This window comes from Herpailurus yagouaroundi, unplaced genomic scaffold (genome assembly GCF_014898765.1).
Source record: "Herpailurus yagouaroundi ecotype Mexico unplaced genomic scaffold, PumYag 215, whole genome shotgun sequence".
Classification (NCBI taxonomy): Eukaryota; Metazoa; Chordata; class Mammalia; order Carnivora; family Felidae; genus Herpailurus; species Herpailurus yagouaroundi.
The window spans coordinates 9,251,765-9,265,591 of record NW_024412446.1 but is presented as its reverse complement, the minus strand read 5'-3'; the positions used below and the strand labels follow the sequence as shown (position 1 = coordinate 9,265,591).

General features: G+C 51.0%; 1 protein-coding gene across 1 annotated transcript in view; it reads right to left on the bottom strand.

The window, feature by feature from the left end:
• The window catches only part of RPH3AL (rabphilin 3A like (without C2 domains)), a 111,482-nt gene that overhangs the window by 54,635 nt on the left and 43,020 nt on the right, over positions 1-13,827 (bottom strand). The window contains 1 exon segment of the mRNA XM_040455470.1: positions 5,644-5,730. Coding sequence (XP_040311404.1) covers positions 5,644-5,730 — 87 coding nt within the window.

Here is a 13,827-nt window from a genome sequence, read left to right as displayed (position 1 = left end):
GGAAGCAGGCTCCAGGCTCTGAGCCATCAGCCCAGAGCCCGACGCGGGGCTCGAACTCACCGACCGCGAGATCGTGACCTGGCTGAAGTCGGACGCTTAACCGACTGCGCCACCCAGGCGCCCCTAAAAGCCGAAGTCCTTACAAGAGTCCACAAGGGCCAACACGGTGTAACCCTCTGCCATGTCTCTGAGCTCCTCTTCCAACTCTGGCTAAAGCCAGTCACACTGGTCTCCTTGCTGTTCCTCAAGCCTTTGCAGTCACTGTACCCTCCTGGTGGAGTGCTTTCCAATCACATATCCATATAGCGTGCGTCAGACCTCTGCTCAAGTGTCATTTCATCAGTGAGCCCCTCCCTGACCCCCATACAAAATGGCAGCTGCCCCCAATGTTTGCAGCCCCCTCCCCTTCACCCTGAGCACGTTTTCACCATCTGTGACACGGCAGAATTCACTTTGCCGTGTTTGTGGTCTCCCTGTCCCACGAGAAGATGCTCAATAGATGTGTGTGGAATGCTCGGATGGATACATGCGTCAGACTCAGGGCTGAAGCTCACACTGCCGTACCGCTGAAGTGCACAGATCAGGCAGTGACACCGGCCCGAGAGCCCCAGGGACACAGAACCGGCATCCTGCTCACTCCAGAGAAAATACTTACAATTACAGCCAGAGGGGACAGAAGGAAAATTTTCCGTCAGAAAATTCAAGTGCTTCCATCAGGATGTGGCTTTGCTGCAGTACAGAACTCCCGATTTTTATCGCAGACTCCGAACCGGCTCTCTGTGTCACTTAAAATGACATTTTAAATGCTCTATTTAACTATCACTTCGTTGTGATTAGATGATTTTTCTAAGACAAAAAGGTATGAGGAAACCAATTACCCTGTCACTCTCGCACCCCAAAACCAGGCAGGAAAATGTAGCACCTGGGTATGGTGCACACTGGTACCCCGATGCACCCACATGTGCGCTTTCACAGCCGGTCCGCACCTCCCAAATGTCCACAGTGGGCCTAGAGGGAATGTGGACTTTTTTTTTTTTTTTTTTAATATTTCTTATTCATTTTTGAGAGAGAGACAGAGAGACAGAGCGTGAGCAGGGGAGGGGCGGAGAGAGAGAGGGAGACAGAATCGGAAGCAGGCTCCAGGCTCTGAGCCGTCAGCGCAGAGCCCAGCGCAGGGCTCGAACCCATGAACCACGAGATCATGACTTGAGCCGAAGTCGGATGCTCAACCGACTGAGCCACCCAGGTGCCCCGGGAATGTGGCCTCCTCTCGCTAAGTTGTACTGGCCTCTAGAAATTCAAGGACAAACTGATAGCATAATGCACAGCCTCATATTCTTTGCCTTAGAAGAGATAAGAAAATTCATCCTAAGCTATTTCAGACTTTTCTGGGCACCAGAGCGCTCTGGAGATTAGGACGGGCCAGTGGAGGGCCCCGCACGTGGCAGCTCAGGACGGTTAGGGAGTGTGAGGGTGACCTGCGGGGGGCTGGGCAGGGGCAGCTGCCTCTGGAGCGCCCGGCTAAATCATTACGTTTGCTAAATTCGTCTTCCACCTCCTTTTCCCTGACAGCTCCTTCCTCTCTGTCCTCCCACAGCTGACCGCCATTTCATCCTAAGAATCTGCCACCAGACACTTAACAGGAATTTCCTCTCTCTCTCTCTCTCCCTCTCTCTCTCTCTCTCTCTCTCTCTCAGCAGTGGATTTCTGCATCTTAAAAGGGAACCCTGAAGACACCTAAAGGACTTCGGGTTCAAAGTGAGAATTTCTGGCTGGGTGAGAGAGAGGCCTCTGATATAATGAAGTACCTATTCTAAGCCAGACATCTTGGGCACTTTGCATACTTTAATGACCTTGTTGAATTCCCACAGCACCTCTAGGCAACAGGTGGTATCATCTCCATTTCAGGGTGAGAAACCAGGGACCTCCAGACAAGACAGAATGTTAGCTCATACTTTGAGTATCTTCCCTGTTCTTCTTTTTTTTTAATTTTTTTTTTAACATTTATTTATTTTTGAGACAGAGAGAGACAGAGCATGGATGGGGGAGGGTCAGAGAGAGGGAGACACAGAATCCGAAACAGGCTCCAGGCTCTGAGCTGTCAGCACAGAGCCCGACGCGGGGCTCGAACTCACGGACCATGAGATCGTGACCTGAGCCGAAGTCGGCCGCTCAAACGACTGAGCCACCCAGGCGCCCCATCTTCCCTGTTCTAAAACACAGCAGTGACCGATGAAAATATTCTAAAAACAAAACGTAAACTTATCCATATTTAAAAATAAAATATATGTGGGGGCGCCTGGGTGGCTCAGTCGGTTAAGCATCCAACCTCAGCTCAGGCCATGCTCTCATGGCTTCTGAGTTCAAGACCCACATCGGGCTCACATCTGTCAGCACAGAGCCTGCTTCAGATCCTCTGTCCCTCTCTCTTTCTGCCCCTCCCCCACTCATGCTATCTCTCTCTCTCTCTCTCTCTCTCTCTCTCTTTCTCTCTCAAAAATAAATATTACAGGGGCGCCTGGGTGGCGCAGTCGGTTAAGCGTCCGACTTCAGCCAGGTCACGGTCTCGCGGTCCGTGAGTTCGAGCCCCGCGTCGGGCTCTGGGCTGATGGCTCAGAGCCTGGAGCCTGTTTCCGATTCTGTGTCTCCCTCTCTCTCTGCCCCCCCCCCGTTCATGCTCTGTCTCTCTCTGTCCCAAAAATAAATAAACGTTGAAAAAAAAAAATAAATATTACAAAATGTTTAGGGGTGCCTGGGTGGCTCAGTCAGTTAAGCGTCCGACTTCAGCTCAGGTCATGAACTTGCAGTCCCCACATCAGGCCCCACATCAGGCTCTGTGTTGACAGCTTGGAGCCTGGAGCCTGCTTTGGGTTCTGTGTCTCCCTCTCTCTCTGTTCCTCCCCTGCTCGTACTCTGTCTCTCTCTCTCTTAAAAATAAATATTAAAAAAAATTTTAAATGTTTATAAAACATTATGTATACATATGTATATGTATACATTATATACAAAACATATATGTATATATATTTGGAGTTTCTGATGTATATATATATATATACATCAGATATGTATATCTCAATGGATCAGAAACTCCAAATAGTTACTATTTTGAGGGGCTGAAGGCACAGCCTGCTGAGCTCTGGGTCCAGAAGCAGGTGGAGGCAGCTGGGAGCTTAGCCTTCCAGGGTACAGGAAGAGGTGGGGCATTAGAGTCAGAGTCACTGAAGATGGGGGTTGGTGAAGGGACTTCCCGCCTGGGAAAGGAGGCTGAAAAAAGTGGAGACTGTCCCCTTGTCCAAGAATAAGAATGTGAACACTGAGGGAAGGTGGAAGTAGCACACACACAGTCAGGGCCTGGCCACGCTGCCCATGGCAGTAATGATCAGCTCTGGACATAATCCCATCATCACTGGGGTCACACAGCCCATCGCTAACCCAGGACATCTGGCTCTGCACTGGGGTGGGGGAGGGGACCCAGGACCTGTGGAGGAAACAGAATCTCAGCTGGGTGCAGGTGGGGGCAGGGGGAGAAATGGACTCCCACTCAAGACGAGCGTACAAACCCAGATGCCAAAACGCCTGAGGAAAGCGGACATTAGGGAAACAACTAACAAAACCAACAGTTGGGAGACAGTCTCAAAGATTTAGTGAAATGGAAGGCAGTACTGAAGACTCTACCCAGAAAGTATGCCTGAAAGATAAAGAAAAAAAACAGGAAAGAGCAGTTGGGAGCTACTGGAGGATGACTGAGGCTCTATAATGGGTCCCACAGGACCTCCAGAAGAGAAGACACGGACTAGCAGGATAGCAACATTCAAGGACATTCCCCGTAACTGAAGATGTTTTACGGATCCATAGATTGGAAGTGTGTATCATTATCGAACTCAACACCCAAGAAACAAATAATCCAGTGAAGAAATGGGCAAAAGACATGAATAGACACTTCTCCAGAGAAGACATCCAGATGGCCAACTGACACATGAAAACATGCTCCACATCACTCATCATCAGGGAAATACAAATCAAAACCACAATGAGATACCACCTCACACCTGTCAGGATGGCTCACAATAACAACTCAGGCAACAACAGATGTTGGCCAGGATGTGGAGAGAGAGGCTCTCTTTTGCACTGCTGGTGGGAATGCAAGCTGGTGCAGCCACTCTGGAAAACAGTATGGAGGGTGCCTCAAAAAATTAAAACTAGAACTACCCTACGACCCAGCAACTGCACTACTTAGGTATTTATCCAAGGGATACAGGTGTGCTGTTTCAAAGGGGCACATGCCCCCCCAATGTTTACAGCAGCACCATCAACAACAGCCAAAGTATGGAAAGAGTCCAAATGTCCATCGACAGATGAATGGATAAAGGAGATGTGGTATAAATACACACACACACACACACACACACACACACACACACACACACACACACACACATACACACACCGGAGTATTACTAGTCAATCAAAAAGAACAAAATCTTGCCATTTGCAACTACATGGATGGAACTGGAGGGTATTATGTTAAGTGAAATTAGTCAGAGAAAGACAAATTTCATATGACTTCACTCACATGAGGACTTTAAGAGACAAAACATATGAACATAAGGGAAGGGAAGCAAAAATAATATAAAAATGGGGAGGGGGACAAAACATAAGAGACTCCTAAATATGGAGAACAAACAGAGGGTTACTGGAGGGGGTGTGGGAGGGGGGGATGGGCTAAATGGGTAAGGGGCATTAAGGAATCTACTCCTGAAATCATTGTTGCACTAAATGCTAACTAACCTGGATATAAATTAATAAATAAATAAAATTTTTTTAAAAAAGTGTGTATCAGTTGCAAAGTGAAATAAGTGAAAAAATAAATCCACATCTGGAAAACCAGGGGTGTGCTCCCTTGTGCCTGGCTCATTCGGTTACCACGATCCCCGTCCCGTGACGGGGATCCACAGAGAGGAGCTGCCTGCCGATGTCCTCCTGCCTTGACCCTGATCCTGGTACCATGAAGAAAGTCCTGGGTTTGGGGTTAGGAGACATGGTTTGAGCCCCCTCAGAAAGCTCACTGAGCCTCGATTTCTTCTCCTAAAACGGGGTCAGCACCAGAATTATAGAAACTTAGCACCGGAAGGGACTTTGGGGTGGCTCATCACAGCAGACCGTGGCTGTGTTCGATTTCCAGCTCTCCCACTAACTGGCAGCTGTGCCCACAAGTTACTTAATCTCTAGTGTCTCCATTTCCCCATCGGCAAAAGGGGATAATAAGAGCACCCGCCTATGGGATTGTGTAAGGACGAAACGAACTTATATCTATAAAGAACTTAGCACAGTGTCAGGTGCACAGTAAACATTCAACCTAGGATGGCCATTACTATCACTGTAACACGAACCTCACAAAAATGCTATGCGTACCTACACTCCGTGAGGGACTCCCCACTGAAACCACAGATCCCAGGCAAGGCATGCCACTGCTGCACTGTGGAACAGGCGAGCTTTCCACCCTTCTCCCTGGCCGCCTGTGGTAGGTCCTCCTTGGCCTCTAGGGAAGCCCCTCCCAGCGACCAACCATGAATTTCCCCAAATGCAAGTGTGCTCAGACCCGCCCCATCCCACCCCCACCTGCTGCCCTGGGCATCCTACCTCTCTCTGCTCACTGCAGATCTTACACAGCCACAGAGGCCGCTTCTGGCCGGGGGAGGCCTCGATCCCACATTTGGTGCACACTTTCTACAAGAGAGAGGACACGAGAATGTAAATACTTCAGCCACTTCCTCCTCAGCTGGGGGGCTGTGAAAACGAACCAAGGAACGCTTTGGCACCTTCCAAGGGGATGGTGTTTGCTTCAGACCGTCAGGGTACATGACTCAAAGGGCCCAGATCATCTGAAACCCATAGCTGGCTCTGGGGCACAATGGACGTACCCAGCCACGGATCGCCATGATATAAATTCACCCCACCCCTCATTACGTTCTGTTAGGATCACATAAAAAAAACTAAGCTTGCTGGTATTCACAGCTGCATCATTTTCCACCGCAAAAAACTGGAAACAACCCAAACGCCCGATGCCAGCAGAAGATCCAGGCAAACGTAACAGAGTACGTTGTGGCCTTATCAGCAGATTGTGTCGATACCTGGTAATGTGGGCAGAAGTGATGCTAGTCAACAGAGAAAACACGCATTTGTATACAACCTCACAAAAAACTCACCTATGTGCCTGACAAGGTGAGAAGATGGTCTGGTGAGAAACACCAGTGACAGCTTTATGCCATGTTGCTCGCGGAATGACTCCAGGAACCCCATTATGGAAGTGTTAGGCCCATTTCACAGGTGAGCAACCTGGGGTTCAGAGCAGTTTGAAAATCTGCCCAAGTTCATGCAGCAGGTAAGTAATGGACTCAGGTCTGACTCTAGAGCTATTACATAATTTTCCCCAGACGCGGAAGTGGCCAGAAGCTAGTTTCTGCGTGCTTTTCCTTCTATAGTGTTGCTTAAGAGTGTAACTTCTGTTAAGTTTCTCAAAAGCCACATATGAATGAAAACATATGGTATCTGTCTTTCTCTGCCTGGCTTATTTCACTTAGCATAATACCCTCCAGTTCCATCCACATTGCTGCAGATGTCCAGATTTCATTCTTTCTCATTGCCAAGTAGTATTCCATTATATATATATATAACCCACATCTTCTTTATTCATTCACCAGTTGATAGGCATTTAGGCTCTTCCCATAATTTGGCTATTGAAAGCACCGCTATAAACATTGGGGTACAAGTGTCCCTATGTATCAGCACTCCTATATCCCTTGGGTAGATTCTAGCAGTGCTGTTGCTGGGTCATAGGGCAGTTCTATTTTTAATTTTTTGAGGAACCTCCACACTGTTTTCCAGAGAGGCTGCACCAGTTTGCATTCCCACCAGCAGTGCAAGAGGGTTCCTGTTTCTCCACATCCTCACCAGCACCTATAGCCTCCTGGTTTGCCCATTTTAGCCACTCTGACCATGGGGGAGGGGAAGGGGGAAAAAAAGTTACAGAGAGGGAGGAAGGCAAACCATAAGAGACTCTTAAGGACTGAGAACAAACTGAGGGTAGATGGAGGGTGGGGGAGAGGGGAAAGTGGGTGACGGGCAGGGAGGAGGGCCCTTGTTGGGATGAGCACTGGCTGGTGTATGGAAACCAGTTTGACAATAAATTATATTTAAAAAAAAAGAGTATAACTTCTACACATATATTTGGCTTCTCTGAAACACACAGCAACAGGCCGGGGCGGGCAACGCCAGAAGAAATTCCCGGGGAGGCACGGGGGACTTCGTGGGGCTGAGACGGGTCTCCAGCTAACCCAGGCAGAGTATGATTCAGCGACAGCACAGCGGATCCTCCTCCAGGGGACTGTCCCACCGGCTAATCAATCTTTCCGCCAGGAGGAAGCTACTTGGTCCTTGCTGGGCCGGGGGCTCTCTCCTGCCTCCCGCCGCTGAGGGAAGGCTGGATCTGTAGCTTGGCCTTTTCCGCAGGCTGCCAACTGAGCAAGGAACACACTCTCCTCAGAGAGGAAAATGTCACCGACTTGGCTTCCCAGAGCATGTCGTCACCACCCGGTCAGGTGGCTGAGCCCAGCACCGCGGGGAGGCGGGAGCCAGCTCTCAGCAAAGGGAAAGCTGTGATACATTGGTGGGGGGTATACATTTGCTACCATTCAATGCTCAGGGATGAGAAACGTCACTTTTATTTATTATAAAATGTAATCTGCTTCAAGCTCTTGTCTGTCTGGGCTGGCAGGAAGTCCATCCCAGCCACAATTGGGGCCCCTCCCTGGCTCTTATGAAGGTCCTAAGCTTGGGGTCTCTGGTGGTGCAGTCCAATTGGGGAGGGGTCAGTGAGTGCCATCTGGGGTGCTCACTGCTGTGCTGCTCTCCCTCTGGGTGCCCACGGTCCCTTGGAGGGGTAAGGGGTCTAGCTACTTCTGAACCAGGTCTGGGTTTGGGATCTGTAACAGGCTGGGGCTTAGTGTCACCAGGGGTCAGCAGCCTGTCTCCCAGGAGCCCTGAGCTGCCATCCCTGACCTGGTCTGGAGACTCCCCTCTCCTTCCCAGTACTCACCCTCAACCCTTCTATCCCTAGGACAGGGGGCCCCATAAGCCCAGACGGTGGGCCTGAAAACAACAACATGGGCCTCTCTTGCTGAGGGTAAAGAGACAGGATGGAAGCACTGAAGCCAGCTGGCTGCTTCCCTTGCTAATTCCCACCATCCTGTATAAATGGCACATGTGTGGCCCTCTCAGAGAGGTGAGATTTTCCTAATGCTTATAGTGCTGGATGACAACTCACCTCAAAGCACCCTCTGCCCTCCCAACGAGATGAAGGTGCTAGGCATAAGGAGAGAAGAGAAGACCAGTTGCTACCATTTCCTGAGCAATTGCATGTGCCAGGCACTGGGACCCTGGTGACAAAGTATGAAGGAGGGGGGTGTTATGATCTCCATTATAAGGATAAGGAAACTGAGGCTCAGAGGCGTTCAAGACTGCTCAAGGCCCCACAGCTAGCTAGGGACTATCAGGATCTGTGAGCATCCCTTCTCCCAGACCTCAGGAGAGCTGGATAACGCCCTCCCTTGCCTGGGTGCCAAGCTGGTGTCCTGGCTCTCCAGGGAGCTGGTTCATATCCCTGGGAGTGTGGCTGATACCTCTCAAATAGACAGAGAAGGCAACAAGGGTGACCCTGGGATGAGGCTTTGCTGGGATTGGGGTGCAGCCACACTGCTTATCAGCTGCATGACACTGGTTTTAGGAGCAAACACTTGGACATGAAGTGAGCCTTGAAGGATGGGCACGCACGTGCCCTCGAGACCTATCGTCCGGTTGAATGAACATCCGTGCCATCGGGGGATAGGCATAACAGCTGTGTTGTCTTCTACCCGCGGGCCTTGGGACACAGAAGCACCCAGCCTGGGGACAGGAGCAGCATGGGCCCGTTGCCCTCCAGAGGCTGGGCCAAAGGCTGTTCATCAATTACCAGTCTGGAGGGCAGGAAGAGGGATGGGTTGCACGTCCCAAATGTCCCCTCTGCTTCTTGTCCTGTGGAATGCTGTGTGTGTATCGGGGCGGGGGGGCGGCGGCGATCAGGAGTGGCACGACAGGACACACAAGCCTGTTTTCAGGCTACCACAGGCCATCCCTGGTGGAGCCCACAGTCCGTTCTTGCCATCTCTCGGTCACCTTCCTGCGCCTGCAGTGTCTCTGGCTGGGGAATCCGGGACAGCAAAAAGATAACGTGCTTCAGTTCAAATCATACATAATTGCTGCTCCATTAAATCTCGGATCAGATATTTAAGAAAATAATGCACCTTTTCTCCTTATGGGCTTGGTCTTTGTTCTGGGGTTCCAATAAGGGAAATTAGGCAGGTGGTGTTTGAAAAAGCCAGTGACAGAGAGGGTGAGCCAGCCATGACATCAACCCAATGCAAAAGGCATAGGGCACCCTTATGTCAGGGACAGTCTCGGGGCCTGGAGATGGGCTTCCACTGAGTGGAATTGCCCCGGGGGTGCGACCACCAGCTTCCCGGGCTCGGCTGTCCCTTGCTTCCTGCAGCTTGGACCTCTGAGCATTAAACAAAACACGCCTAGCTCCTGGGCCTGCCTCAGAGCAGAAGCAACAAAGCTCCAGGCCTTCAGCCGCACCTGCTCCCTCTCCTTTCCCTCCATGCCCGCCTTTTGCAAATATGTATTCCAGCCCAGACGGGGTGGCTCAGGGCACAGTCCACAGGCTGTGGGGGCAAGAAGGCACAGCCTGCCATTAAGACGCAACCTTGGACTTGTTTCTAAGTTTCTCTGAGCCTCGTTTCTTCGCCTGTAAAATGGTGGTACCGGGCGGATTCCTGCCACAGTTGGGAGGTGGAGGGAGATGATTCATGAAAATGCTTAGAACACCACGTGGTCAAGAGCAGCAACACCGCAGTTCTTTCCTGCACACCTGCCTCAGTGAAGGGTGCCAGCACCCATCAGTCACACGAGCCCAAATGCAAATCATCCTCGATCCTCACTCTCCCTCATTCCCACCAAACAATCCACCTCCAAGAATGCTACATCTCACTGGACGCCGTTGCCTCGCCTTCACCGCCCGCCACCCCCCTGACCCCGCCATGATCCACACCGTGGCTGTCTTCGCTGCCCGGACTGCACCGTGGCCTCCCGGCAGATCTCCTCACCCCCACTTTGGCCAGCCTCCAGTTGGTTCCTGGCACAGCAGCAGGAGTGATCTTTTCAAGATGCAAATCTAATCATGTCATTTCTCCTGTCCCTGCCAGCTTAAAAGCCTCCAAAGACTTCCTGTTGTTCTCTGGATGAAGACCGCCTGCCTTCACGTGGTATGCGGTGCCTGTTGAGGCTGGACTCTCCTTGTCTGCCTCAGTTCACTCTCACCGGCTTTACTACCTCACTCTCCATGCTCTGAGACCCAAAGGACCTGCCTTTAATCCCTGGTCCTCACTTGCTTCTTCTGCCACAGGACCTTTGCATATGCTGCTCCCTCTGTCTGGGACGCACTTGGCCACACTCTCTCATTGTTAACCTATGCATCCTTCAGACCTCAGCAAAAGTACCACTTCTTCAAGGAAGCCTTCCCTGCCTTCTTACCCCATTGGAGCTTCCATAACAGGCTCTTGCCTCTGTTTCTTCCACTGTCAGAGTCAAGATTTTTACCCTCAGCTATGTGGTGACTGTCACTTCCTCTACTAAGCTGTCAGATCCCTAAGAGCAGAGGCCATGTCTACGTCTATTCACCTTCCTGTTTTCAGTGACTGGCACAATGAATATTTGTGGAATGAATGAATGAATGAACAAATACATAGGTGATACTTTTAGTATTATAATTGGGAAGACAAAACATAGTCCTTTCTAGAATGTGCCAGTCTGTTGGGGAGACAAGACACACAGAGACAGGAAATAGCAGCACAAGCCAGGGTGTGCTCCCATCCACACCAAGTGATGCTAACCAGCAGGGCAATGGGAGAGCCCATACATGGGGTAGAGTGCCTGAGGTAGGACTGCTGGATGGGTGGGCCTCACTCTCAGGGTATGGGGCATGAATCCAGGCCTGCCTGGCCACAGAGAAGATGGCGCAGAGGGTCCTTTGTTAAGGATGGGGGGAAGGGATGTGTACCCTGCCCTCCACGTGACCGCTTCTGCCTGCTTTCCCAAGGGTACATCCTGCCGGCCACCTGTGTTTGCAGACCCATTCCAAGGTCTGATCAGGTGCCCTCTTTGACATCCTCACAATCCAGGCCACTTTGGTTACCCCTTCTACTCCCTGGAGCCCCCACACTGCAATCCAAACCTTTACCTTCCCACACCGCAGTCAAGAAACAGGAAGTACAAGGAAGTCTGTGAGGCCACATGCGCCAGAGCTCAAGCACTTTACTCCCAGGTCAGGCCTTCTCATCCTCACTGTGAACCCCCGACCCCTTTCAGGCAGAACCCGTGCTTCTCGGGGGTCCCCAAGCTGCTGCCAATTAGAAGACGGGAGGGACACAGTGCCAGCGCAGGGCGGGAACGACACTGTTGGGCACGCTCTCCAACCCTTCCCAGGAACAGAGGTCTGGGGGCATCCGCCAAGCGGGAAACAGCCACACTCCCCACAACGGGTCCTGAGGGCTTTGTGGTATGATCAGATGTCACACAGAAAGCCACTTTTGTGATGCTCAGTCAAGGGAAAAAAAAGACGGAAAGGGACCCAAATGTTCCATGCAAGGAGCCAGAGAATGCACACTGTGCTGCGGAGACAGTTCACTTTAAAATATTTGGTGCTTCAATTCGACAAACGTTCGATACTGGGTATAAGGCTCTGTTCTAGGGAGGAAGAGGATGAACACGGCAGGACCCTTTGTCCTCAATGACTCAGTGAGCGTCCCCCTGAACCGAGGAGTTTACGAACTGGTAAAACTCATCTGGAAAAGGACCTTCTGGACAGTTCCAATCATCATCTGAAGGTGGTTTGGAGGTGAAGCCGCCCCCATCAGGACCCACACGGCCGTGATGCTCCCGGAGCAGCCGAGCTAACCCCGGGGAGCAGGGGAAGGAGTGGTTCCGCACGAATGACTGTAGCACCTGCACGAAGCAACGTAAAGAGGAAAGCCCGCAAGTGTGCCCCTCACCACACAACGTGCTCCCGGGGCTAGAGCCCCAGTCTGCAACAAGGAGCGATCTGCTTGTGTTCTGCGGAAAGCTATAGCGACAAAAATGCTGACAATGCAAACCAGAAGAAATGAAGACAATCACAGCGAAGCTGTTATTTGTACTGAAATGGAACAACATTCACAAGAAGTTAAATTTAAAAAGCATGTTATAAACAGCATGCATAGTGTGATGCTCTGCCATATAAATATGTATAAGTGCCTACGTGTGTTTAGAAGCCAATATATGCACAGAAAAATATATGGAACGATAGCGCCCAAAATGTAAATCAAATTGTGCTAAGTCAAAATCTATTTTAAATGGATAAGCAGAGCTCCTATTTAAAGGAAGCCTGTGCTAAATGCTTAGGGAAATCACTAGCCCCAAGTTCGTTTTTTGACCAGATCTCTATTTTGTGGGTCAGGATGGATTCAAGAAGCCAAAAGCACATGTACAAATAGGCAGGAGACAGGGCTTTTTGGTTGACTACGGCTCAAGTGTAGATGGTCAGCCTTGTCCCCCAGCCTCTCCCAGATGGTGTCACTCAGTCACTGAGTGACTGATCATAGGCTCAGCCCTGCTAAACCCCAGAGACATCATTGGCCAGGTTTGGAGGTGCATCAGCAGCCCCCATGGGCCAGGAGTACAGGGGCTAGAAACGGCCTTGTTGCCATGGATTCAGTATCTGGAACCCAGGTCCTGCTGCCAGATGACTTTAAATAGCTTAGATACTGATGTACATATTATAAATACTTACACGCTTTACTGAGCACTCATGCCACACCAGGCACCAAGCTAGATGTCTTACGTAGAATCTTATTAATTTGCGTAATAACCTAGGAGGTGGATGTTATTGTCCCTGTTCCATACACGAGAGATCTGAGGCTTGAGGTTAAGTAACTTGATCGCAGGGAGCTGGGATGTGAACCCCATGCTATATGAGCCCTAAGTGGCTGCCCAGACAGACACTTATCCCCTACCTCACCCCCAACCCCCAGTGATGGCAGAGCTCGTCCCTCCTCCAGAGTTACAGACTAGGTCAAACCTCAAGTAGGAGAGGCCATTGCCGGGCGCCACCTCCTTCCTGCTCACCAGGACACGGCCTGGGAGCCAGTGGGGCCGAGGGCACACTGACCTTAGCCCTGACTGCCTGCAAATCCCGAGTCACTGGGCCCAAAGACATGCAGCCTTAAGAATGCCAGCCATCTGCTGCTCTGTCTGACACAGAAGCCAGGAAGCGACTGGAGAAAAATTTCAGAAGGAAGGCAGCTTTCTCTGTGCTTCCCACCCTAATGCCGGGCCTGGGAAACACCAGCAGTCTCCAGGCCGGCTGTGGGTAGCAGGCTCGTGACCACACAGGGCCGGGTCTCTGCTCTTCACACAGGCTTCCGGAAGGCTGCAGGGTCGGCTTTGGGCAGGCCCACCCCCACCAGATGAGCCACTGACCCCCGGCCCCCAGCTAAAAGGAAGCACCGCAAATTTCAGGACTAGCTTCCAAAACACCTTACTCCAGCCAGACAGCATGGAGCGCTGAGTGGAGAATGGGGGTTGAAGAAAACACCAGAGAAAGCTATGGATTATTAACACTCACAAGCACATGATAAGACATCATGCTCGGACGTGGCTCGGGATCCTCTCTGTGCCCGTGCCCCACAGAGCGCG